This window comes from Crocodylus siamensis, chromosome 8, assembly GCF_052110815.1.
Source record: "Crocodylus siamensis isolate JL-2025a chromosome 8, ASM5211081v1, whole genome shotgun sequence".
Lineage (NCBI taxonomy): Eukaryota > Metazoa > Chordata > Crocodylia > Crocodylidae > Crocodylus > Crocodylus siamensis.
Genome location: NC_143402.1, coordinates 46,961,158 through 46,987,120, shown reverse-complemented (window position 1 = coordinate 46,987,120; position 25,963 = coordinate 46,961,158). Strand labels below are relative to the sequence as shown.

The window sequence follows — 25,963 nt, the reverse complement described above, 5'->3', positions numbered from 1 at the left end:
CAAGGCACTAACACATTCCCAGAAGTTAACTCTCCAACATTCATAGCATTCAGCTGAATTGCACAAGCTTTGCCAGCTACAGTAAATACTCCAAAGAATATTTAACTGGCTACCCCTCTACATCAAAACAGACACGGAGAAGACTGAAGTAATGCATCCAGCTTGCCAGAAGCCAATGTGCGCATGCAGCTTCCCAGAAGCCAATACAAAGTTTAGGTTACCTCTTCCAGACTAAACAACACCCCTCCAATAGGTGCGCCAAAAGCTACTGACACACCAGCGGCTGCAGCTGCAGATAAAACCTAGAAGAGAAAAGTTAGAAATCATACACAAGAATGCTCCTCTACTTAAGCAGATAGACTGAGTCTCTCAATTTACTCTTCTAGAACTTGCTTAATACATGAATTAAGAAATAAAGCAACTTAAGTAATTTGAAGACATGTAAAGTTCCAAAAGAAGCTAAAAACATTGCCATTAAAGATTTAAATTGCTTAGTTTCCCAAACCTGGCAATCCTGATGCAATTTACAACTGCATCCAATCATTTCCTTCCCAACATTAATGTTCATTATTTGTTTTGGAAAAAGTTTCAGAAAATACCTAAGTCACAGCTGCATCTTACCATACACACAACATTTTTGCCGCATTAATTTTATCCCCGAAAAGAAGTATATGGCCCATACACTCTGTTGGTTACAGTAATCAAGGAGTTAAATTGTAAACGAGAGACAGTATTGCAGTTACCATGATTCCATGTGACCAACCTATTCTTTATAGCGTGGCTTTTATGCTTAGTGGAAGACAATGCAACTAACATTAGACATCTCTCAGTAAATATTTGTCAATGAGTTGTCAGAAAATATATCAGGTAAAGAAGCAACACTTTTGATTAATATTGTCCTGTTAACTAGCTTCTCAGACCACATCTGTCACCACAGTATCCAAGTGTCAGAAGGCCCATTCCTTCAGCCACTATTCATACTGAGTTGATCTTACTGACCTAGTTGGGCCTGCTGGCATTAATAGACTTGTGTGAGTACATATACAGTGAAGAGCTGGCTCTCTAGCAAGTAACACTGCACACCACAATCAGGTTGCATCTGATGAATTCCTGTCCTCTGCAGGCTTTGGAAATGCCTTAGTCTCTTAGCAATATTTTGCCAATGGAAGCCAAAGCATAAATGCCTTTGCTCCAAACAAATATTGCATAGGAGTGCAATTAAGAACATGCAAAAACAGAAACCATTTTATATTCAGCATGTAGTACCAAACTCACAAAAAAAAAAATCTTTCCCCACAACGTAAACACTTGTTTTACCTCCCTGCGCTTGGCTTCATTCTTCCTGTATTTGACGAAAAGATGACACAAGATGTTTCCACAACAGCAGGCGACGTGCACCAGGGGGCCCTCTTTTCCCAAACTCAAGCCAGATGACACTGCCAACACCAAGGTAATGGTTTTGATGATCAGGGTCCACTTGCCCAAATAGCCTCTAATGATGAAACCGCTTAAGATTGTTTTGATCTGAAAGTCAAAACACAAACTTCAGTGCTCAAATGAAAGCCTGCAGATATGGGCACAAAGTAGCTGGATCTCTAATAGGGGCTGCTCCACTGTCAGGGGTGCTCTCCTTTACTGCTTTTCTTTGGGTAACACTCCAAGGACCATGTCACACCTTATATTTAGAGCATGTTAACTGCACTTAAATGCAAGCATTCAAGCAGGAAAACAAGTGCAATTATACTGTAGCAAAGTCAAAACTTTTTGCTGGAGGAGTATCTCCAGATCATACTAAGATGTACTCAGTTATCTCCACAGACCAGTCCAATGATAATACAAACACAGCTCACTGATTTTTGGTGATTTGAACAAGCCCTGGTGCATGTCTGCCACAGATCCAGTGGCAGGAGCAACACCCTGCTCTCCATGACTCCCTTCATCTGCCACCAATGGCACAGACCAAGCTTGCCAAGCATGCCAGGGGCAGGTCCTCCTGGGATGGGTAAAGCTGGGCACTGGGCAAAGACAGTTCAATCTCTGGGTCTGGGGGCTGCACATCCTAATGAGCAAGCATGCAAGCTGTGGCACCTACTGCTGGGCTTGGTGTACGGGACAGGGAAGGGAGGCAGGGGCCACAGCCAGCTCCAGCCCTGTTCAGAGCAGACTGAGATCATAGTAAGCATTACTGTTTCATAGTTGATATGGTTGGAAGGGACCTGAGCAGACCACCAAGTCTGACCCCCTGCCATGGCAGGAAAGAAAGCAAGCTGTGGTTAAATGACCCCAGCCAGGTGATTATCTAGCCTCCTTCTGAAGACCCCCCAGGGTAGGAGTGAACCCCACTTCTCTTGGAAGTTGGTTCCAGATACTAGCCACCCTGACTGTGAAGTAGCACCTCCTGATATCTAGCCTGAATCTACTCTCAATCAACTTAAGGCCGTTATTCCTCATTACTCCAGGTAGTGCTCGGGGGAAGAGGGACTCTCCCATTGCCTGCTGGTCCCCCTTGGCCAGTTTGTAGACTGCCACCAGATCCTCCCTCAGCCTTCTCTTGTGGAGGCTGAACAGGATCAGGTCCTGCTCGTAGCCTCTGCTCGTAGGGCCTGCCTTGCTGCCGCCTGATCATAAAAGTGGACCTCCTCTGGAGCCTCTCAATGCTGTCCAGATCCCTCCTGAAGTGCGACACCCAGAACTGGACGCAGTACTCCAACTGCAGCCTGACCAGTGTGCTGCATAGAGGGGGAGGATCACCTTCTTGGACCTGCTTGTGATGCATCTGTGGATGCACGACAAGGTGTGCTTAGCCTTCCTGATCACATCCCCACATTGGCAGCTCATGGTCATTTTGGAATCAGTAATGACACCAAGATCCTTTTCTGCCTCTGTACTGACTAGAAGGGGTTCCGCAGCCTGTAGATCAGCTGCTGGTTCTTCCTCCCCAGGTGCAGCACCTTGCACTTGTCAATATTGAATCCCATCCTGTTCTCATCCATCCACCCCTGTAACCTGTCTAGATCTAGTTGCAGCCCGTCCCTCTCCTCCAGCGTGCCCATTTCTACCTTTTAGAATGAGAATGCTTACTACATTTAATACAGCATGGGAATGATGCTTCAGATTAAACACATGGTAAACATGCCGTGTGACAAGACTCTAAGAAGAGTGCAAAACAAATAGTTTAATCCTTCAGTGCAACTAAAACCCAAACTTAACTGTGCTGTCACTACCTTCTTGATTCCTATCCCTGACATAAGCAAATTTCTGTTATTAGCTACGGTCAGTGAGACTGCACTTTAAGTACTATACAAAGAGTGTTTCTCTACTAGTTTTATCACTACATGTCTACGGGGATGTACTTGAAATGATTATTTGGGCTAAGTACAGTCAAAAAGCCCCAGGTTGAAATGGTTCAATCTTTGCAGGTTTCTCTAAACTCTGCTGATTGAACCAATAAGCAAGTGAACAGACATTCACTTTTGAAACCAGAAAGGCAGCCAGACCCCTGCAGTGGCCCATACCAGTAGCCAGGGTGCTATAAAGCACGCCTCCCAGCCACTGCCGAAGGCACCCAAATACAACCAAGCAAGGCTCATCCTTGATTGGCTGGCCAGTATACGTCTCCCAAAACCTTGCCCTTCCTCACCAGGGCAGGTAACAGCCCTCCAGCCTCAGAGGTGATTCTCTGCCCCTGGCAGGGTCTTCCCAAACCTTGCCCCGGTACATAGTCCTGCCTTGTTACAGGGCTTCATATTAGACTTTAGGGTTGGGGGGAGAAAACAACCCTCCTCCCCCCAGTCAGGTGCTACCTTGTGGAGGGGGTAGAGACAGGAAAAGCCTGAAGCTGGGTCTTTATTCCCCGCTCCTATCTGGAGCCAGGAGCTATTCCCCTAGCTCAGGGATGGGCAAAGTGGCCCATCCAGGTGGCAGGTGGATTGCATTTCCCAGCAGCCCCTGCCCACATGGCTGGGGCTGGTCTCCATGGAGACCACAACTGCAGCTGGGCTGTGAAAGCTTAAGGCTGCGGTTGCCATGGAGACCAGGCCCCAGATGCGCTGGCAGGGGGCTGCTTTGGAGCCACTGGGATCTTGCGATAGGAGCACCTTGCTCCAGGGCCAGGGCAGAGCCATGATCTGTAGCCTGCACGCTCTGTGCAGGGACACATAGGCAGGCGATCGCAGCTCTGCCCCTGCTCTAAACCAGGCTGTCACCGCTGCAAGGAGCCAGGGCAGAGCTGCAATCCCCTGCCTGTGTGCCCCTGCCTGGAACATGCAGGGTATGGATCATGGCTCTGCCCTGGCTCCAGAGCAAGCTGCTCCCATCATAAGATCCCAGCGGCTCTGGAGCAGCCCCTTGCCTTACTCTGCCATGCGCCCTGCCAGGATGCTGGGGCTGGTCTCCATGGCAACCCCAGCCCTGCGCTTTCACACGCAGCTGCAGTCTCCACAGAGACTAGCTCCAGCCATGCGTACAGGTGGCTGGGAAAAGGAGTCCACTGCCAATCAGATCCAGCCCGTGGGACAGACTTTGTCTGTCCCTACCCTAGCCCTATTCCCCCAGGCCAGCTGAGGAGAGGGATGGGGAGCCCAACCTGCCCCCCCCCCCAGCACTACACCCCCAGCCCCAACTGCCTGGTGGGGGGTGGGGGGAAAGCCCATGGAGGCTTCCCCCATACTGTCCTGCTCAAACTGGAAGCAAGCTGGGAGCCAGGGGTGCGGTCAGGTCAGCTGGAGGTGGGTTAGGGGGAACCCCGCTGGCCCTGCACCAACTTGCCTGCTTGGTGCAGGGTGGAAGCCCACAGAGACTCTCCCTATTTCCCCATGCCCAAGCTGGGTGCCAGCTGGGAGCCATGGATGGGATAGGGAGCCTACATGGCCCTCTCCCTATGCCAGGCAAACCCTGTCTGGGGGAACAGAGGGGCAAGGCAGACCCTTCTCCACTGCAGCAGACAGCACAGCCCAGGGATGCAAAGCAACCTGAGATGCTGGGGAACTGTGGGTTAACTTGAATTGGCAAGAGAACTGGAACAGAAATTCCTAAACCTGTTTGACCTAAATCAGTTAAGTCTAACATTATTTATATGCGACTTCTGTCCCTAGTTTTAAGACACTAGAAACTTCACTGTTTTAATGGTGAAATTTTAAGCATTAATTAGAACTTCCTATGAAATTTCTTCCCGAGTTTTATTTGCAAGAAAGTCTAGTTTTTCATGATTAATGCTCAACCCAAAGAATATACTTCAGCCAAACAAATCAAGTGTTTTTAAAACTCTTTCAGGAAAGAAAACAGATAAACAGTCTGACTCACCTCTGGGATTCCTGAGCCACAGGCATAAGGAGCAAACCCCTTGACAAGTGACACAGCCAGGAGGGAGAACAATAAGGCCCAGATAACATACATAAAGTAATTGAGAATGTACGCAAACGCACCCTGAAATGCACAGGAAAACAAACAGTGATTTAGACAGCAATCCCACATCAAAATCATGTCACCTATGAAACAAGCAGTAGCTTAAAAAGAAGCCCGTATTGTATAGTGTGGTCAACATTAAAATTAAAATTGCTTGGTAATGTGTGATGCACTAGCATCACACCTTAATCTGCGCTAGCTGATAGTGACATTCATGGGATCAGTGGAAGAATAAAGATATACACTATCACTTGTACAAGAATATCTTAGTGACTGGATGTGGTAGTGTTTTAAACAGAGAAATACCCTAACCCAAGTTTTTAATCCTGTTAAAAAACAAACAAACAAAGTTGCACATTACCTTAAACCAGGAAGAAAATGCTTTGTAAGACTATTCAAATGGCTATTAACACACTGATACCTTTTCACAATGTCATAAGTTTTTGCTACCCTCGTTAGATATAAATGAAAAAAAGGCAACTGAGTTTTCCATAATACTGAAAGAAACCAGCTGTCATCAAGTCTGAAAACTGCTCCCCAACCCCAGACATAATGTGTTTGTAGTATACAGTTGCAGTATGTCACAAAAAAATAAAAATAATCAGCAAGCAACAACTATGAGCAACAGAAAAATTCTTCCTGTACATCACCTCTTTTGTGCCAATAATAAGCTGAGACCAAATCCTCCATTCTGAACACGTGTCCCTATCTTCAAAGGATGTCTCAGCTTTCCAGCAGCAGTGCTCATGGTTAAGCCAAAATCCTTTTAGACACACCCCTTCTTTCAAGTCTGTCATCCAGTGGGCAGAAATATCTATCAGACCAGCTAAGGAACCTAATTTTAAAACAGAGAGAAATATTAGGGATGATCTCATACAGACTGGGTACACCTGAATGCACTGCCAAACACTCTGGCACACGTTAACTGTAATGACAAAGTATTTCTACATTATAGAACAAACATCAATTTAAAAGCTAAAAAGAAAAGCTTTATTTTTCAACATAATTAAGCAAAGTGAGATGTGTTATTTAAATTATGGGGGAAAAGGTGCTTCTAGATATGCCACTGGAGACAGAAACTGGCTTACCTTCACTATACTAGATTCAATGGGCTGCTTGGCCAAGAAGCCATCAGCTTTTGTGGCGACGATAACTCCCATGGTCTCCAACATCATTAAAGCAGAATGGATTTGTTTATGCAAGTTGTCTCCCAGTGCCAACCTTGAAAGAACTACTTATGTGCATTTAGTCCACTGAGGGGCAATTTTTTTGGCAGGCATGTCATAAATTAGCCCCACATCTTGCCTGAGTACCACTCTGATCTTCCTCTGCCTGATCTGTGGCTTCACTTTCTGCTCCCTTCCCTAGCTACTACTCTGGTACTCGTCCCCTCCCCAATCTGCAGCGTGCCAGACAGAGATTGCCCATTCCACTCATGGCATGCATGCTGAGGTTGGCCCCTCTGGTTTAATCAACCAGGTGGCAGCCATCAATGGTGTTCGCCTGGTGCTTTTATGAACAAGGTTCATTATAATATAGCATACCCTCTTGAATCTGAGTGTTTAGTAACACTTCTCCAAAGCATGTTAATGATAAACTGACTAAAACTAATTACAATTCCTGCTTATCAATAGGCAAATGTTTATGTAAATATTAAGAGAGTTCTTATCTGCATCATTTATTGCAGGTATCTAGCTGCTTCTCCCAAAGAACATTTGCAGTGTATTGATTTCCCTCTGTTGTGCTAGGTTGGACTTGGCTTCTGGTGCAATGTAAAGGTATCTGCAAATTTTTAAGTCCCTGAATGATCTGGAAAGCCCCCTATTGCCTTTATGCCAGCAGAGCTGCTAAAACCAAGAAGAAATGCTTCTGTTTTCAGCCCCTGAAGGCCATGGGACTGACAGCAGCTCTCTCAAATTGGGGGCCCAGTATCCAGAACTTTGATACGGAGTCACTGTATAACATTGTTTAGCGATTTGGAGGATCTCTCCTTTTGATTCACCAAATTTATTCATCAGTTTTATTTTTGCTGGGTTTTATATTTAAGGTTACAGTGGCCACAACACATTTGGGATGTCAATCAGAATAGCTTTTAGCTTAATTTTTGTATGATACCAATTATGCACTATGGTTGTCACTTCTCAAATGTAATTGCATGTTATATTACAAAGCCATGTAAATCAGACCTGTAAGTGTCAGTTGTGGCTATCTTAATCTCTGGGCCAGAGAATCACATGCTGTGGGCACGGACATGGGCACAGAACTAATGCTGACACTGCAGTGAAGAACTGTGAATTTGTTTTAAATTGACATTCGTTCTTACCTGCAGAAAGACCTATTAAGAGCATCAACAGCCAACCAGAAAATGCATCGCTCACACTATGAATCAGGGCCCATGTCGACTCTTTGCTTTTACTAGTAATCTGGAAGCATTTAAAAAAAAGACACAAACATTCTGGATCAGACATAAGATCCGTTTCAGAAGCAAGCATTTTTTTTTTTTAAATGATTTTATAAAAAAAATACTAAAAGCAAAATTACAGGACAGCTTATGAACAGTTAAGGATAGAACACTGTCACTCAATTGTATCTGGGAAATGCAAGGTTTCCAAATCCAAAAATAATGGATGCCCTTGCACCCAAAACTGCAAATATAGCATTAGCTAAAACAAATCCCAACAAATCCCATGCCAGACAAATGTGCATCAAAAAGAAGTCAGACCCTCATTCTAAAAGTCCACCTGCTTCCACAAATACAATGTATTCTTTGCCTCTTTCAAACTTGGTATCTTTACTATTAGGACTTGAACAACCCATGAAAACTGAAAAATTTTTGGAGCACTTTGCATCTACCAGGTGTCATATGATATGCTCACTATTAGCATAATATAAAGGCTTCGATATCAAGAATATGTAAATTTTCTTCAAATACTTGACATACTCCATCTACTCCCCCACTTAAGGAACAAAATACCTGACATGAGTACTGGGAATTAGTTTGAGGGTCCACATCCAAACCCAGAGTCTGCTCATAACTTCTTCACAGTCTTACAAATCAGACTCTAAAAACACGCAGGTTATTTAAATAGATTTTTCATGCTTGTAATCTTAGTCCACAACTATTCAGAAACAGCCTCTTACAACCTGTTCGGAATCCCATGAATGATAACTTTCTCCAAGGCTCTGCACTATATGACATTTACCTAAAGTTTGATAATATTTGACATTTATTAGTCTGAAAGCTCTTGGTGACTACGAAAGGATGATATAGTACGCTTTAACTCTGTTGCTGCAAGTCCCAGAATGGAAAAGTTCCAGTACATATTCCATTATTCTTGGATGAAATGCACATTGACCAAATGACAAATCCTCATTAACTGGAATAAATAAAGGCTAGCAGAATCATTTTTGCCTGAATGAAGGATTTCAATGACTGGGTTGTTCACGAGTATAACTGCTACTGAATTAGTGAAGGCAGGATAGGGACTGTTTGGAAAAGTGAAGTTCTGTTGCTGATTTCTTTTAACAGAAACAAAATCAAGGCCTTATTGACCACTTTTTAATTTTTGGGTTTACCCAGTTTGTGTTTCTCCAGCTGAAAGCAGAGATTGTCATTTTTATAGCAGCCTTTGGCCATTAACTATTCATGACAATGGACAGATGACGGGTGTGCATAAAACAGATTACTACTCAATTTGAATGATGGGACCAATCTATTGTGTTAACCTTCATTTTCTTTTTTGCACAGTCTTTTGGTTTAGTACCCACTGTGGACAGTAATAAAGGACCTGCTCGAGCAGGAGGAACTGTGCTTAGCACATTTATACACATCTTGGCAGAGCCTACAAGAATCTTCAGCACAATCCAGGCATTAAACAACATTGCTGTACATCCTGTTCTGATGGGCAAGCTTAGATTTTGTGCCTCTTTGCTTGCTAAAGCACCTATTGTTATACCAGCATCAACAGAACTTTTAAAAGAATATTTTGGCAAACAAACTGATCCAGCTTTTTATGTATTCTGCCCAATCACCAACTCAAAAACTCTCCCACTGTTTCTCATGATTCAGGAGCCCACTGGGAGCCTTGCTGGCTCCATTTAAGACATCCACTGCATTCCAAATAGATTCCTTTATTTTCGCACAAGGCAGCAGGAAAACTGGGAAGAAAGTGGTCTCAGGGATTTCACTCACTCTACTGCTTTCAAACAGGGACATTTGCAAACACTACAAGTATAACATTCACTGTGAGATCAAAGCAGTAAGAAACATACCTCTCTGTGTCTGTCCCGGTCCCTGGACTTCTCCCTCACCCAGTCTATGGTATTGAAATCTTCATAGGTTCCCACTCCAGGGAGAGGTTCCTCCAGAAAATCCATCATCTTGCTTGTGCCGTTCATCTCTCCTCCATTGTACGAGTAAAACTCTGGAAAGAACAGAGCAGATGATGAAAGAGCCACTTAATTTAATTCCAAAATCCCTCCTCTCTTCAAATGCTAAGGAAGTGAACGAATAGATTCATAGATTGTTAGGGGCTGGAAGGGACCTTGCCGATCATCAAGTCCAGAGGCCAAAGTAGAGTTGTGGATGGGAATAGGTAGTTATTAAGTCACTCCTCAAGCACAGAGATTTGTTGGATCAGTTAAATCTAATGAGGACTATTTGTACAAGGCCAGGTATAAGATACATTCACGGTCTCATCACAGTCCTAGTGGCACGAGTCCACACTGCATCACAGCATACGGTAGTTTTAATCCTGGAAGTATCTGCACCCCTCCCCACACCTCCCTGGGAATGATCAAAGAACAATGCAGTGTGTCAACTCTACACCTGAAGATCAGCCTACAATCTCTGCTCTTGAGGACTGTGTTTTAACATTACACCCCTAGAACATCCTTCTGATATGTGTCATAATATGAAAGCCTGGCCCAAAGAGCAGCACCAATTTTATACTGAGAGGGGAATCCTCTCACATACAAGGACTAGAAATTATAACAACGGTAGCAGCTGCCCAGGAAAGATTCCATGTCACTCCAGGTGAGAGGAGCTGGCAAGCACTGATGGCCTTCAGTGTGACCTGATCAGAGAAGCTTTTAAAGAACCAAGTGCTAAAAAATATCAAATGAGGCAAGTGGGAAAAGAGAAGTAGCCTATAACAAAGGTAACAGCAAGCAGAAGTAGAAACAGCATATTCACCATTTTGCCATATCACCTAGAGACCGTAACTGAATTCAGAGCCTTGTTATAGCAAGGGCATGTTGAGAGTTCTTACTCCAAAAAGCATACAGTCGAAACAGGTAAAGGACAAAAGGTAAAGCCTGCGGCAAAGTGAAATGCAATCCAGTGCCTGACTCCAGAGAAAAAAAAAGCCACCGACTTCAAGCCAAGAGAGAAACGCACGTCCCTTACTATTATTTCCAGTATGGAATCATGGTTTCATCATAAATGAAAAAAGCATTTAAAATGTTCTTACTTGCAATATATTTACGAATCTATTCCTGCATTAACTTTTAGTTTCAAGAGAAAGCATATAAGTCTGCTAGATTTGAAAAACAAACAAACTTTAAAACATTAACTGAATATTTCTCATTCCCTGTCCCTTTAATAGTGTGCTTTTCAAAACAGGATCCCAAAAGCCTGCAGAAAAGGACAATTTTCTTGCAATTTTCCAGTGGGTCTAATAAAAGGTACCATTTTAGAACCAAGAGTTCTAGTTTGTGTACATCTTAAAGATATAAAAGCATTAACGTGGGGGGGAGGGAGACATAAGAGATGGCCTTTTAAACCTTATTCAGCAAAATCAAGTTGCCTTCTTCACAAATTAATCCAGTGGGAAAAAAGCTCTTCTGTGGAATTCAGCCCAAATTTCCTTCTTTTGCATTTGTAAGCAGAGAGGCCACTGATCCAAGTCAATATCAACAGAACCTTTCACTAATTAATCTGTGCGTTTTTCTTTTAAAACCCAACAGACATTCAAGTGGCATGGACTCCCAGGGTTAGTACAAACAAGAATTATGCTACCACTCAAAAAAAGGAAAAAGATGCCCCATTTTCTAATATATAAATTATGACAGTGTCCTTAGGTGATGTCAAGGACTCCTAGTTTTACCCCATGAACAACAGTGTTGATTCCTTTTTTCCCCCTTTCTCCTTAAGAAAACTTCTCATGTTACATCCATTTCTTTTCATAAGCTTTTTCTACAACCCAATAATTCAAGACCTCCCAGAGCATCACATGACTTGATACAGACTTTTAAATCACTAGTGGAACGGTAAATCTAAATTCCACACTAAAGGCAAAAAGGCATAATAAAACATGCACTTGAAAGGGTTGATCAAAACTGACAGTTAAAGACTCCCCCTCTGTATGGCAGGCTTCAGCAAGCCATATCTGATGACACCATATTGACCACAGGGTCAAGTGCAGATATGGGTACAACATCTCTTCTGTTTCTGTCTGAAGCTCAGTGGCAAAGTTGATGTTTCCAAAGCAAACCAATTGCCTTGAGCACTGCTTTATAGTAATTACATTACAAACCATATTCTAAAGTACAAACTGTTACAGTTAGGGTGCCTTTGTTGCTTTACTGTCTTTACAGAGGTGTGTTAGATAGATATATCTATATATAAATACACACATATCTATATCAATATCTATCCATCTACCTATATCTTAACTGAGACTGGTTCAGTTTGTTTGCCAAAACATATTTACTAAAAGCACCTACAATGCTAACATAGGTTGTTTGGCAGAAGGGTCCAAAGAGTCCAATGCTTTTGCAAAAAGGAAATGTCTCTTCTTTTACCACACTGATCCTGACCCTGAACAGAATAGGACAAAACAGGATCCTAGAGCTTTAAAGACAGTTTGGGGCTGAATATCTATGCAACTCTTTTACTTTGCACTTCTGTGATCCGTCTCCCTGTGTTTTGGTCCAGATATGGAAGAACCTTTGGTGAGACATATTGCAGTCCAGGTGTGGAAACACTGAGAATGGGTTTCAGCTACATGTGTAAAGTTATAAAGTGGCAGGGAGCTTCTCCAAAATAGTCCCACAAACTGTCTCGGAAATACAAGGAACATGGAAATGCCTTAAAAGCTCCTGCCGAAGCCCATCATTCACTGGATTCCCCTAAACTCAAAATTTAACAAAAAGTCATTCTATGTAATGTTTAGATAGCGCCCTATGCTATGAAATCTGCATGGCCCCGGGCACATGTGCTGGTATAATACACCTGCATTAAAGAGCTTCCTAAACACAGTGCCATCTTATTTTTGGTACATGAAATTCATCAAAGACAGAAGTGGGGAAATCTTTCACTGAGCTGAAACCATGGTTTTGTCTGGTACCGAGAAGTTCGTTCAACTACTTTTCCTGGTCATTTAAAAACTAAGGGCAGGGAAAGCAAGGATGAGAATTAAAAGTCTACTGAATTAGCCCTAACTTAAGCTTTGGATTGCTCACTAGACTTAACAGGCTGCAGATAGACTGCAGTTTATATGAATAGGGAGATTAACAGCATGAAGCCTGAAGTATGGCAGTAAGTAGGCAAAACCCTACAGGTTATAAATGGAACACTTGAAGGAAAAATAACAAAACACATGATCTTTAAGTTGTGTCAGGGCCAGACTGCATTTCCTTCCAATTAGTCAGAGGACATCCTCAAAACTAGTGTCCTACCCCAGTAAAAGCCTCAATTAAACAATGGGCATTCCAGGTACATTCCTAACTACAACTGCAGAAAAACCTGTTACCAAACTCCCTTTTGCTTTGCTTCATTTGGGACACTGCAGACTAGGTTACAGCCACATTTTCCAGGACAGTTCACAGATCTTGTAGATCCAACACAAGACCTTTGTACCTAATCTGTAGAGGTGCTGAGCATACCCAGTTGCTTTTAGAAGCTTGCAGGCAGGAGGTCAAGCTATCTTTATCTTTGACATTGCTTTTACACCTGAAAGAACAGCAGCTTAAAAATCAAATAGGCTGGTTTCAATGCTGTGACAGATTTTCACAGTTAAACATGCTCTATAAAAGCCCCAAGCAAACCCAAAGAAAAAAAAAAAAAGGCTAATGTTTGGTGCACGTATAACAACTGGTACTGGAAACAAAGCTTTAGATAAAAAAATTCAGTCAGCATGCAGCCAACTGTAATCAGTATGATTTAACAAAAAGTTTGCAGCTCATTCCACAAAAGCCTTCTTTATGTATTTGTATATAAGAAAAGAGGAGATCTCTCTAATCTGTTTGACAGTAAATATGCCAGGGAGCAAACATTGTTCTGATACATTAATATGACTTTGGAGACTCCAGTCACAGTTTGAACAGCAGCTTTGAACAGCCATACTCACTCTAAAATAGTCTAGTTTGGTGCTTCTCTAGTTTTAGGATGCTGGGTCACAGGTCAATAGAAAAAAAAAAAAAAAAAAAAACTGGCTCAGGGATGCCTTGTCCCCCATATTTGGCTTCATAGCATCTGTGTAACAGCTATGGAACTATTCACCTGAAAAAAAAATAGTTTTTAACACCATTTCATAATTAGAAATAAGAGCAGATGGCATCATGTGAGCAGCTAGCATTTTGGGGACCACAGAACTGCTTAGTTCTGTCCCCAGGTATCTGAACAATGAACCATTATGCTCCACCGCAAATCACTGAACAAAAGCACAAAACAACTTCATCTCACTGTTAGAAAAGCACCAACAGTAGCATGGAATTTGAGACGAGATCATTATGAGTTTATTATGCACAGTAGAGCCCTGATGGTCATCCCTGGGAACACCAGAGGATCAGATTAATTAACATATCACAGAAACCGGTTGTTAAAACCTGAAAATGAGGTCCTGGGCTGAATTCTTACTTCCTGCTAACGACCGACAGCATTAAACAGTGTGCTTGGTGCCAAAGTCCTTGGAAAGTCTCAGATCATCATCATCATCTATTAAACCTCACCCCCATGACTTCACATTACAACCCTAACAATAATGCCAACTAAGAAGCATCAATAAAATGGTATTGTGCTGCCCAGATCAGAGATCTTTTGAGAAATACTTACTCCCCATGTCCTGGAAAATGTTACAGCCCAGCTGCTCTTAACTGCCAGCCCCTTAACTGCCACAGCTCAGCTGAGAATTACTATAATGCAGCAAATGAGCAGAAGCAAAAACAATCTACCAAATACTACAACACACGTAGCCTAGTCCACAGTGTGGTTTATGAACATAAGCTAAGACCCCTCAAATCTCAGAGCCTCTTATGCCTCAATTTCCACGTCGAGTCACCTGCTGTTTGAAGACCACCAATGATACCTAAACATAATGGAGAAGTTACAAAGAAGGAAGAAATGTCTCAGTCTGGGACCCAGAAAACACCAGGCCATATCCACTTACTACAACCATAGAAGCCATGCCCTTAACCCATATTGGCAGTGCCTGTGGTGAAGGCAGAAAAGGATCTTGGAGTCATTATTGACTCAAAGATGAACATGGACTGCCAATGTGGGGATGCAGTCAGAAAGGCTAACTGCACCTTGTCATGCATATACAGATGCATCATGAGCAGGTCCAAGGAGGTGATCCTCCCCCTCTATGCAACATTGGTCAGGCCCCAGTTGGAGTACTGCATCCAGTTCTGGGAGCTGCACTTCAGGAGGGATGTGGACAGCATGGAGAGGGTCCAGAGGAGGGCCACTCGCATGATCAGAGGGCAGCAGGGCAGGTCCTGTGAGGATAGGTTATGGGATCTGAACTTGTTTGGCCTCCACAAGAGGAGGCTGAGAGGGGATCTGGTGGCTGTCTGTAAACTGGCCAAGGGAGACCAGCAGGCAGTGGGAGAGTCCCTGTTCCCCCGATCACTATCAGGAGTAACAAGGAACAACGGCCATAAGCTGATAGAGAGAAGATTCAGGCTGGATATCAGGAGGCACTACTTCACAGTCAGGGCGGCTAGGATCTGGAACCAACTTCCAAGGGAAGTGGTCCCCCCACTCCTACCCTGGGGGTCTTTAAGTGAAGGCTAGATAGGCACCTTGCCGGGGTCGTCTGACCCCAGCATTCTTTCCTGCCTATGGCAGGGGGTCGGACTTGATGATCTGCTCAGGTCCCTTCTGACCCTACTAACTATGAAACTATAGTAGACATTACTGGAGGAGTACCAGTTAAGAGGGCAAAAGTGGAATGGACTCTAAAACTAAATTCCCTTTAGACCCTTGAATATAGCCTGGCCCGATTAAAGCAGCTGTGGGGCAGGAGTGGAAGTGCACATGCGTGTTGCTGCCGCATTTTAAGCATTGAGCAAGTAGTTTGGGGAGAGGATTCTATTCAAAACCTCAGCCTAGCACCTTTGACAGAACTACCAATTTTCATGTTATAATATGAAATCCACTTTGAGTGCTGACAGAATTCCTGATCAGACAAATATGAAAAATGTCTCTTTCCATCTTTAAATTTATCAATTTATCTTTCAACATAGTATGAGAGAAGCATCCTTTCATTTTTAAGAGAAATACTGAACTATAAAATGGCCGATGGCAGAAATATTTGCCAGTGTTGTGTTTCTTATCCCAGATCTAACTCCAAGATAATTATGGACAGGTTCAAATTTTAAAGGGGCCAGAGTAGAAGGGCACAATCCTGCCCTGTCTAGGTATGAACAAAATGACCAAAATGGGTCTTTCCAATCTGCACAAGCTTACAACTGATATTTAGCCCCCAAAAGGCTTAATACACCAACTGACATAGCACCAGTTTTCCTATGGACACACGGAGCACATTTTAAAGCAGACGTTCTAATCATTCTTACCACCTTTCCACTTTGGAAATATCCTAATACTCCATTTTTACATCTCAGGCAACCCGGCTGTTACAGACAGACAAAATGAACTAAAGCAGCAGATGCTTCTACATGCTGCATCATTCCTTTTCAGCACCTCTAGTTTAGCAATAAAAAGGTAAGAGTACCTGGGAGGGTGAATGCTCTCCACACTGCACCTGCTACAATGAATCCGAAAGCAGAAATGCTCTTGTGAAGGAAAGAATCACTTGTTTTCTGCTGGCTAATGATGTCATGTAAATCTCTGCAATCCAATAGGTCTGCCCCACCCTTAGCTACCAGCCTCCTTTAAGAAGAGCAAAGGAATCAAACAGCTTTGGAATAATGACCAGCAGTTTACTTATCACTGCCTAACAGCCCCTGCAATGTGTGGCTAGGATTAGTCTAAACATTCTCCCTTAGCTCACACCTTCTTACCCTCACTTGTGCTTTTTCCTTTCTCCAGTAGCACCATTTAGTCTCGTCTCATGGCCCTTTACCTCCAGGGAATTTGCCCGGCAGAACTTCCTTTACAGCAGCAGCACTTGCTGCACCCTCTCCCCTTGGCGCTGGGCTGAAGGGTAGTCTACAGCACTGCCAGGCTCTCCCTGCAGTCTGAGCATGTCGTCACCAGCTGACAGTCACATGACCCAACCCTCCAACCTGCTTGGAGAGAGGGAGGATTTCAGCTTAACAGAAGAAGTATAAAGATGCAGTATCCCCCGCCTTCCATATTGGCCAAACTAAATGACCCTGGGGAGGCTGGCATCCAGAGAATTTAACCCCCGGTCATTTAGAAGCAGAGCCTCAAAGATAAGGTTACAACTGGAGCCACAAAAATTTGTTCTGGGGCAAGCAGGGACAAGGAAAAAGCTTGCAGAGTTTCACTTTTCTTTCAAGCAACAGCTTCTCAACTATAAAACACTGGCTACACAATTCAGTACAAATCCTGTGTTATCCTAAACAACTGAAGAGACTGCTCTTTAGGTTTAAGCTGAGAACAATTCAGTGCTTAAGAGCCAGTAGCTGCAGCTCATAGCTGTGTACTACAGGTGACATGCTTCGGAAGGACTTCCAACAGTTCTCTGATCCACCACCTCAGAGTCTAAAATATCCACTATTCCAGTCCTAGGAACCTACATGGCTCTGCCAATTCACATTTATCATCCACTATCTATTTGGTCAAAGACAAGAGCATTCATTCAAGTACTGAAGGCTAAGGAGTTCAATTCCTGGTATGTTGCTGGACAGAGCAGTAGAGTTGCATTTCACTCCTGCAATTTCAACTTACAAAGAATTCTGTTCTCTTTCACTGTCATTGTTTGTTAAATTTTCTGCCAAATCTGATTTTGGCTCAAAAACAGGATTTGTTTGCTACTGGAGATCCCTATAAATTAGTACAGCACAGTGACAGATGTTCTTTTTGAGAACAATTCTTTTTTTTTTTTTTTAACCTGTTTATGTCTTGGTAAAACAATTCACTGTAATATTCCTTGCATGTTTGGCATCTCCCATGCTAAATGCGCTAAAAGCTGTTTTACGAGTTTGCTGCAGTGCTCTTTATACAGGCCCATTAGCCATTTTCTTTGCCATTTGATATACTTTACAGCCGATTTAAGTTTTTCTAGCTCCCATATGCTAGTGAAAACTTGTCATTTAAACCTTGTTCAATGGCTCTGAAACATTGTCATGGTGAATGTTGACAATGGTCTTGTGAGACCATGCTGCCTATACACTCACAAGTGCACTCCACTGTAATGCACAGCATTGTTTTTAAGACTGAGTCAGCACTGTGTGCTTGACAAAATGCTACGGGTGCACTGAGAGATTCTGGGGGACAATACTGACAGCTGATTTTTAAGGAGGCATTTTGGCAGATACCAATCTGATTTTCAATACAGCTGCATGCAGCTGGTAACTCTGTTGTGGTGAGGGGAGGTGTGTGTGCGTGCACGTGCGCGTGTGCGGGGGCGGGGCGGGAAAATCAAGGCCTCTGTGCTGAGGGAGGGAGCAGAGCTGGGGTAGGTGCTGCCCAGCTGGGGTGGGAAAGGTGTGAGACAGAGCCACAGCTCAGTGTGGGGTGGGAAGGGAGGGATGGCTCCGGCCACTCATATGGGAGGGCACCGGGGGGGTGGGGGGGGTGGAAATACCCCCAGGTAAGCACTGGGCAGGCTGATCATGCCACCCCAAATTTTGCCATAGCCCCCTCCCAGTGCCGCCCGTCCTGAGCGCAGCACAGCATGGCCTGCAGCTCACCCTGCGCAGATCCAAGGGCACCTGCCCCCTCCACGCGATTCCGTGCCGCGGCTCCATCCCATGCCTACCCTGCCCCAGCTGGGTGATGCCTATCCGAGCCCCAGCCACACACCCTCCCTCACTGCGGGGGGCATTGATCTGGCCCCCCACACCCCTCCTCTTTCACCACAACAGACTTACCAGCCGCACGCTGCCAGGCTCTGCTCCTCACTGCCTGTGTGCTATGCTGTGCGCACACTGGTATTTAATCAGCCAAATTATTGGCTACATCAGGCCGATTTCTGATACAGTCAATTCTCTTTATATCAGTGCCAATCCGATACCAGACTGATGTATTAGTGCACCTCTACAAAATGCAAGGTGACCAAAATCCACTGTCACTAAAACGCCAGGTTTTGGCTATGCTTCCCTAAAGGGGAATGGCAATTAGCCTCTGATCTGGAGACAGTTGAAGCATGGGGTTTTCAGCTGTCCTCAGCAAACTCAGAGCAATAAAGAACTTGTGTGGTCATCTGCACAAAGGTACACACCAGTTCCTCAGGTTTCTGCAGAGGATCCTGGGCTGCTCAAGTAAGAGCTACTAGGTCCATTTTCACACCCTGACAGTCTCGTGCTACTCATGCAGCCAATGGTATGTTATGACTCCCATATTAGTACATGCCCCCAGAAGATATTGCAAAGAAAGCTGTATTCTACCACCACAGAAGCAACCACTGCTAGCCAAAGGGTAACTGCTGTTACATTGTTCACAGGAATGCAGTGGAAAGCATTTAAGCATACAAGATTAACGAAGTGTTAGCGAGGAACATGTAGCTTCCCAAACTTAAACCTTCCTGCCAGTTTAGCACAGATGTTAAGGTGTGAACAGCAGCTTGGATTAATACTCAAGATTCACTCCCTAAATGGTGTGAGAAAAGCTGTTAGAATTAAGTGCAGGGATGATAATACCAACTAAAAGAATGCCCAGGGAGTCTACTGAAAAACAAGTTTAGAAAGTTATTGTTCTTGGGCATACGTTCATACAATCACTTGGTATGTAATCAAGGACAATCATGTTTGTTTACCATTAGTACTGAAATGCAAAGTCCAAACAGGAAGTCAGAGAAATCCACTGCCTTAAGTTATATGAAACAGGAGTAGATACATCCATATTTCTGCTTCCTAGAGATATATCTGACTAAAAATATTGTACTTTTCAAGCATTCCAAGCAATTCAAAGATTTTTTGGTCTTCAAGAAAACACCAAACTTGCCCAAGCTTGGCTAGATCTGTTGTTTTGATTCAGTATATTGGACGATAATGTATGGTGCCACTGCCATATCCTCCCCATAAATAATGCCAGTTGCAAGCATGGTTTATTTCAAACAGGATACATGGCAGCTTATAACCCAGGATCTGGCATGAGTGACACTAAGTTTTCTTCTTTAATCCCTCCAAGATAGGCGATAGAAAAAAAATGCACAAAGGTAAAATGCAATCCAGAGTTGCACGTATATCAATAAAATGGGTATGAATGCTAGAGACCAATTCATCCTCCCCACTTTGGGGGCAAGACTGACCCCTTTCATGACAAAGTTCCCTGGCAGAGGGAAGGACATCATTCTACCCCGCTTTCCCACCAGTTGACCATGATCCTGCCTGGCTTGCGCCTGCCGTGCTCTCTATGGCCGAGCTGTGCAGGGCTCTGTGGAAAGAATCCTGAGGGAGAGGGTCATACCTTTAAGTCAGCACCTCTTGCTCCGCTCTACTTTCGCTACTGTTGTTGCCTGCCAGAACCTGAGCCTGGACATCTTCCAGAAGTGCTTTAAGACCCTCTAGCAAGCAAAGCTAAGATGGGTTATCATTTAAGGAGTTTTTGCTTTAGATTTTATTTCAAAAACTTTATTTGCTTTCGTAAACTGTTTTCCTCTTATTGTAAGCCACCGCAACTTTTGTAGGGAAGGGAATCAACCAAGTATCACTAATTGCTAATATAATCTGCAATGGAAGAACTCCAAAAAATATGCATTAATATCAGAGGAAGAGGGCCAGCTAGACTAGGGACAGAAGTTACACATAAACTGGCTTAAGTGATCAGAAGCTGGTTTAAACCTGTAACAGAAGATAAGCTGAGTGCACATAAAACAGCTTCAAAATGGCCAAAACTGGTTTAAGATAAACCTGGTTGAATGTAGTATCATTCTTAACTGGTTTGGGTCAAACTGGTCTATGGAACTTCTGCCCCAGACTCCATCCTGGTTTAAGTTAAATCAGAGCCCCCCAGAATCCTAGCATGCTTTTCAACCCTGGGCTGTGCTGTGCTGCCTGCTCCAGAGAATAGGGCTGGCCCTGCCCCTCTGCTCTCTAGCCAGAACAGCAGTGGGGGCACAGCAACACGCAGGCTCAGCATGGCCCCCTAAAGAGAAGGAGCAGGGAGGGGATTTATTTCCCCTCCCTCTGGGGGACTGCAGCCCAGGCCAGGGCAGGGCAGCCTGTCAAGGTCCCCTCCCCCTCCACCACTACAACAGCAGGGGCGGGGGTGTGGCCAGAGCTGACCAGCATGGCTCTGCCCTGCGCCTGTGGCTGGGGATGAGCCAGTCGGGCCTGCAGGTGCTGCTGAGGGTGGGTATGAGCTGAGCCATGGGACAAGGCCCTTGCCAGCTGGCTGTCTGCAGGTTGAGCTGGGGCTTTGGAAGCTGTGTGCCTGGATTGGGCTCTCTGCAGCCAGACCAGGCCATTATGGAGCTGCAGCTCGCTGAGAAGGGCCCTGCCCCTCCAGCCTGGCCCCTCCTCACCCACTCACAGCAGCACCCACACCCAGCCTGGCTTAACCCCAGGCAGGTAGAGTAGGTGGAAGGCAACCAGGTGCCCAGGGCTGAGCTGGGCCAGCTGTGGGTGCTACTGAAGGCAGGTGTGGAAGGGCCACATGGAAGGTGCCCAGGAGCTAGAGCCAGAGCTCCATGTGCTGGACACGAGCCTCCTGATTGAAGCTTCCCACGTGTGCACCCAGAGGCTTGGCAGGAGCAACAGCAGCAGAGCTGAAGGTGAGGAAGGTAGTACAGCTCTACCAGCCCCAGCCAGTGCGCAGCTTCTGGTGCGGCTGCAGCTGGTCAGGTGCTGCACAGCGACGGATGGGGTGCAGCAGCAGCTGCAAGCACACAAGCCCCCAGCAGCACCTCCAAGCCAGCTCAGGCAGCCACGGGCACGATGAACTCATCCTGCATGGCCAGTCCGGTTGCCAAGGTGCCTGCCTGCAGTGTTGTTGACTCTGCACCACTGCCCATGAAAACCAGGCTGGGCTGTCATGGAGCCGCAGCCAGCTGGGAAGGGCCTTGTCCCCACGGCCCATCCTGGGCTGGTCCCACTATCTGCCCTCCTTGCGCAGGGACTGAAGGCAGGTGTGGAGGGGCCAGCCTGGCTTGCGCCATGCCAGGCTGTGGAGGCTGGGCCCTTCCCAGCTAGCTGCAGCTCCATGACAGCCTGGCCTCACCTGGGCACAGGGAGCTGGGAGCAAGGCCCTGCCCCTGTAGCCCAGCCCGAGCCGGCCCCTCTGCGCCTGCTTTTAGCAGTGTCCACCAGCCAGCCTAGCTCAGCCCTAGCAGAAAGCCGGGCACACCCCAGCTGGGGTTCCCATGCTGGTGGGACATTGGTAAGACAGGGGAGTTTAATCTGCCTCACCTTCACCTGAGGCACTGCCCAGGTGCCTCCGACCCACCCTCCCAACAAACCTGACAGCGGCCGCTTCCCCCTCCTCTTCCAGGCACATCCCAGGGGGTTTAAACCCCTCCCAAATCATGCTTTGTGGAAGCCTGGCTACACACCCCCTGGTTAGCTTCCCTCCAGCCTTGCACCTCCTCAGTTTCTAACCCAAGCCACTGCAAGCAGGTGGCTGCATTTCCAGAATCAAAAGTGAATCTCTGTCTATTCATTTGCAAATCAGTTCAATCTACACAGGTTAGACTAACCTACAAAGATTCAATCAATTCGGGCCGGGGCCCTACATAGGTTATCCCACCTACACAGGCTATAGTGCTACTAGGGAAATAAGTCTTTCAACAAGTATGCTATTCCCCTACAAGGGCTGAAAATACCCTCTATACTGTTTTCATGTTATATATACACACCCTTAAAACTAATATTAAAATATACCTGTGGAAATTTCTACATTTCACTGGAAGTAACTGCCTTAGCCTTCTCCACAGAAAGAGATGCTTTCTTTTCAGAAAACCAAACTGAGATGGAAACTTCATTTCCTAAATTATTTAAGACAGGAAAGTGACAATTGAGAACTGGCCCAGGCAAATAGCAAGTATTTGTATAAGACTAGATATTTGCCATGCTCTCTAACTCCAGAAGTAGAACTTCTTTGCAAGAAACAACAGTGTTCACTTACAAAACTTTTCTTTCCAGATTCATAACTCTTCTTCAGTAATAAAGGCCACTGGAATGGATGAGAATTATGCCAACTGGATACCCTGGTCAGCTGGGGTCTGTAGAGTCCCAAGGTCCCATTTGCAGCCTCTGCTAGGACAAGTAGCCAGGGATTCTAGAGAAAAGACTTCATTTCATAACCACCATATATCAGCTGAAACAGAATGAGAGCTGAAGCCTGAGGAAATTTTAAGGGACAAGAAAAAGAATTTCAAAATGCTCTTTCATCCAGTTATACAGAGAGAATAGCTATGAGAAAAGGCAACCAAGTTTTGATTGGGGAGCTGCTCGAGCAACCAGCAATGGCTGGTCCATGCCATAGTACAACAAAAATGCAAAAGGGTAAAAAGTTGAGGAAAGCACCAATGATACAAATACTAGATCTTCTCTAGTTTAGGACACACAAAAGTAGTAAAAGTGTCCGACTAAGAACAGCAGTTTGGAACATTAAAGGACATTTAAAAACACGAGTTTTTAAAATGATGAATCCAAGGACCTAAGCCAGGGATGGGAAATTGTTTTGGTTGGAGGACTGCTTAATGAGTTTTGGTGAGTTGTCGAAGGCAGCAAACGTAGCCCCACCTCTCAACAGGTGTCCCACCCCCGGTAGCCATCTTGGGACTGGAAATCCCACCCCCTAAACCCTGACCTTTGCCACCACAAGTCCCTCCCCTTGCCCCAGAAACTCCCCTTTTGGGAGGGAGGGTGCTGCCATTTTGAAACCAGGGGGGAGAGGGGGAAATCAAACATGTACTATAACTTATTTTAATTTTATTTTTTTAAAAATTGTCCTGATTCACATGTCTTTGTATAGTTTATCTAGAGGAAATTGCATAATAGCTCAGTCTTATTCTTGTATATTGGTGGGGGGGGGGTATGTGTGTGTGCAGTTTGGGTATGGTGGGTGGGGTATATGGTTGGAGTGGGGGCTGTGGGAAGGTGTGGATGTGAGTGGAGTTATAGTAGGGGGGTGAGTGTGTGAGGGTGTGTGTGTGGGTGGGGAGGGGGTCCTCAGAGTTCCTGGAGTGCACCAGGCCCTGGATCTACATGTGGTGGCAGCGATCAGGGCCAGCCCTGCACAGCCCCATACCTCACAGCTCCCCGGCCGCAGGTAGCAGCAGCACGCAGGGAGAGCCCAACCCAGCCCAATAGCTAGCACTCCCACAAGTCCCCGTCTGCATGTGGTGGCAGGGTGCAAGGCCAGCCTCACAACTAGCACCGTCTCTAGGGGGTGCGAATCGGGGTGACCACCATGGGCCCCGCAGACAATGATGTACAGGCCCCACCACAGCTGCCGCCACTGGCTCTGTGCTCCAGCCGCTCGCCCCCACCCCCACCAACTTTGGCCACTCAACAACCCTCCCACCCCTCCTCCCACATACACACACATTCCAGCTACTCGCCAACCCCAGCCCCGCACGAGCCGATATGCCCCAGGCCCCACACATCCCTAGCGATAGCTCTGCCTATAACATGCAGTTTCCACACTCTCACCCAAGTCCCTGGCTGTAGGTGGCAGCAGTGTGTGGGACCAGCCCAGCCCATAGTGCTCCCAGCCAAGTCCTCAGCCACACATGGTGGCAGGGTGCAAGGCCTGCCACACTCGGCCCCGTAGCCGCAGCTCCTGCACTCCTGCCCGAGTCTCTGGCTGACCCAGCCTCACAGCACGCAGCTCTCCGTGCTCCCTGCCCCTTTCCCCCAGCAGGAGGCCCTAGCCCGATTGGGCCCTTACATGAATTCCCAGGCTCAAAGGCAGGGAGGCTGAAAACAGTCACGAGGTTGCCAGCAAAAGCCACTGGTGAGCAGAGGCTTCTCCTCTCATGCACCCCTGGCTTGAGGCAGAGCGGGTGTGGGGCTTGGTTGCTTAGCAACTAGAGCCACACCTCCTGCAGGGACCTGCTGGCTTGCAGAGGGGCAGCCCAGGGCCAGGGTTTACCAGAGGCTTAGGGAGGGGCCCTGAGGGCTGGCTGGAATTGCCTGGGGAGCCAGATGTGGCATATGGGCCACATATTGTTCACCCCCTATCTAAGCCAATAAACAAAACAGTGATATTCGCTTTAAAGAAGTGTTTCTATTAACCAAGTATAGAGCTCTATTTTTTTTCCTATCCATTTGTGGAATCTACAAGTCAATACTTTTGAATGGAAAGAACAGTTGTTTCTGGTGATCCCCTGTCACAGTGCAGGAAAGGGAAGGGAAAGAAAAAGCGCTGCTTAGAGTAGTAATGAATTTCATGCATTATACTATTTTCATTTCCCCCCCTCCATGCAGTTTATTTTAAACTGGACTCTACCCGAGTAAAAACACATTTAGTCCTCTAAGAGTAGTTAGATATGCAGGGGTAACTTAAAGACTAAATAATTTGACAAGTCTTCCTGAAGTACCAAAAAACAGCTACATAAGCAGCAGCACTTATATACACATTCATATACACACACACACACACACACACACACACACGAGGTCTCTTCAGTAAAGACATAAATACATACTGGTTGCTGGTTTCTCATCACAATCTGATGATTGTGTTATCAATATGTAATCTATATAGACAAAAAAAATTACATATTGACAACACAACCGTCAAATTCTGACGAGACCTCCCCTTTTCTCCATGTTTACTTACAAAAAATGTTAATAGCTTTTACTGTTGAAGAGAGAATTTTGAAAACATTACAATAAATCAGTGCAATGACACCTCACTATATCTGCATCTACCCTCTAGCTTGAACCAATAAGACTAAGGTGCAATCTGCTCTAGCAAGTCTAAAAATACTGGGAAATTCTTTCAAGTGTGAAATGCTAAAAATGGAAAGAGATGGAACACCTCTTGCCATCATTAGGTATACAGAACTGGACTGCTCTGTGAATGCTTATTGTATCATCTCATAATTCGTAAGTGTATGTGCACATGAAATGCTGTGTAGTACTGGTCATCCAATCAGAGATGCTGGAGAAAAATTCACAGAACTAATAAGATTTTTTTTACAAAAGGTAATCTGCTAATCTTTGTAAGCAGATGAGAGAGGACTTGATAAATGTAAATCAAATGAAAGGCTGACAGAAAATACGTTGGATATTTGTT

The 25,963-nt window shown here is 45.2% G+C and overlaps 1 protein-coding gene across 4 annotated transcripts in view; it reads right to left on the bottom strand.

Moving 5' to 3' along the window:
• LOC149858420 (H(+)/Cl(-) exchange transporter 5) overlaps nucleotides 1-25,963 on the bottom strand; it is an 88,319-nt gene that overhangs the window by 16,547 nt on the left and 45,809 nt on the right. For 3 of the 4 annotated variants that reach the window (XM_090059915.1, XM_090059912.1, XM_090059913.1), the window contains 6 exons: nucleotides 9,676-9,827; nucleotides 7,727-7,826; nucleotides 6,054-6,238; nucleotides 5,302-5,424; nucleotides 1,318-1,524; nucleotides 222-302 (listed from right to left, as the gene is read on the bottom strand). In XM_090059915.1, the coding sequence (XP_089916041.1) occupies nucleotides 222-302; nucleotides 1,318-1,524; nucleotides 5,302-5,424; nucleotides 6,054-6,238; nucleotides 7,727-7,826; nucleotides 9,676-9,801 (822 nt within the window). In that variant the 5' untranslated portion in view covers nucleotides 9,802-9,827. Of the gene's footprint in view, nucleotides 1-221; nucleotides 303-1,317; nucleotides 1,525-5,301; nucleotides 5,425-6,053; nucleotides 6,239-7,726; nucleotides 7,827-9,675; nucleotides 9,828-16,650; nucleotides 16,784-25,963 lie in introns of those variants that run through there. The other variant, XM_090059914.1, reaches the window with a different exon arrangement.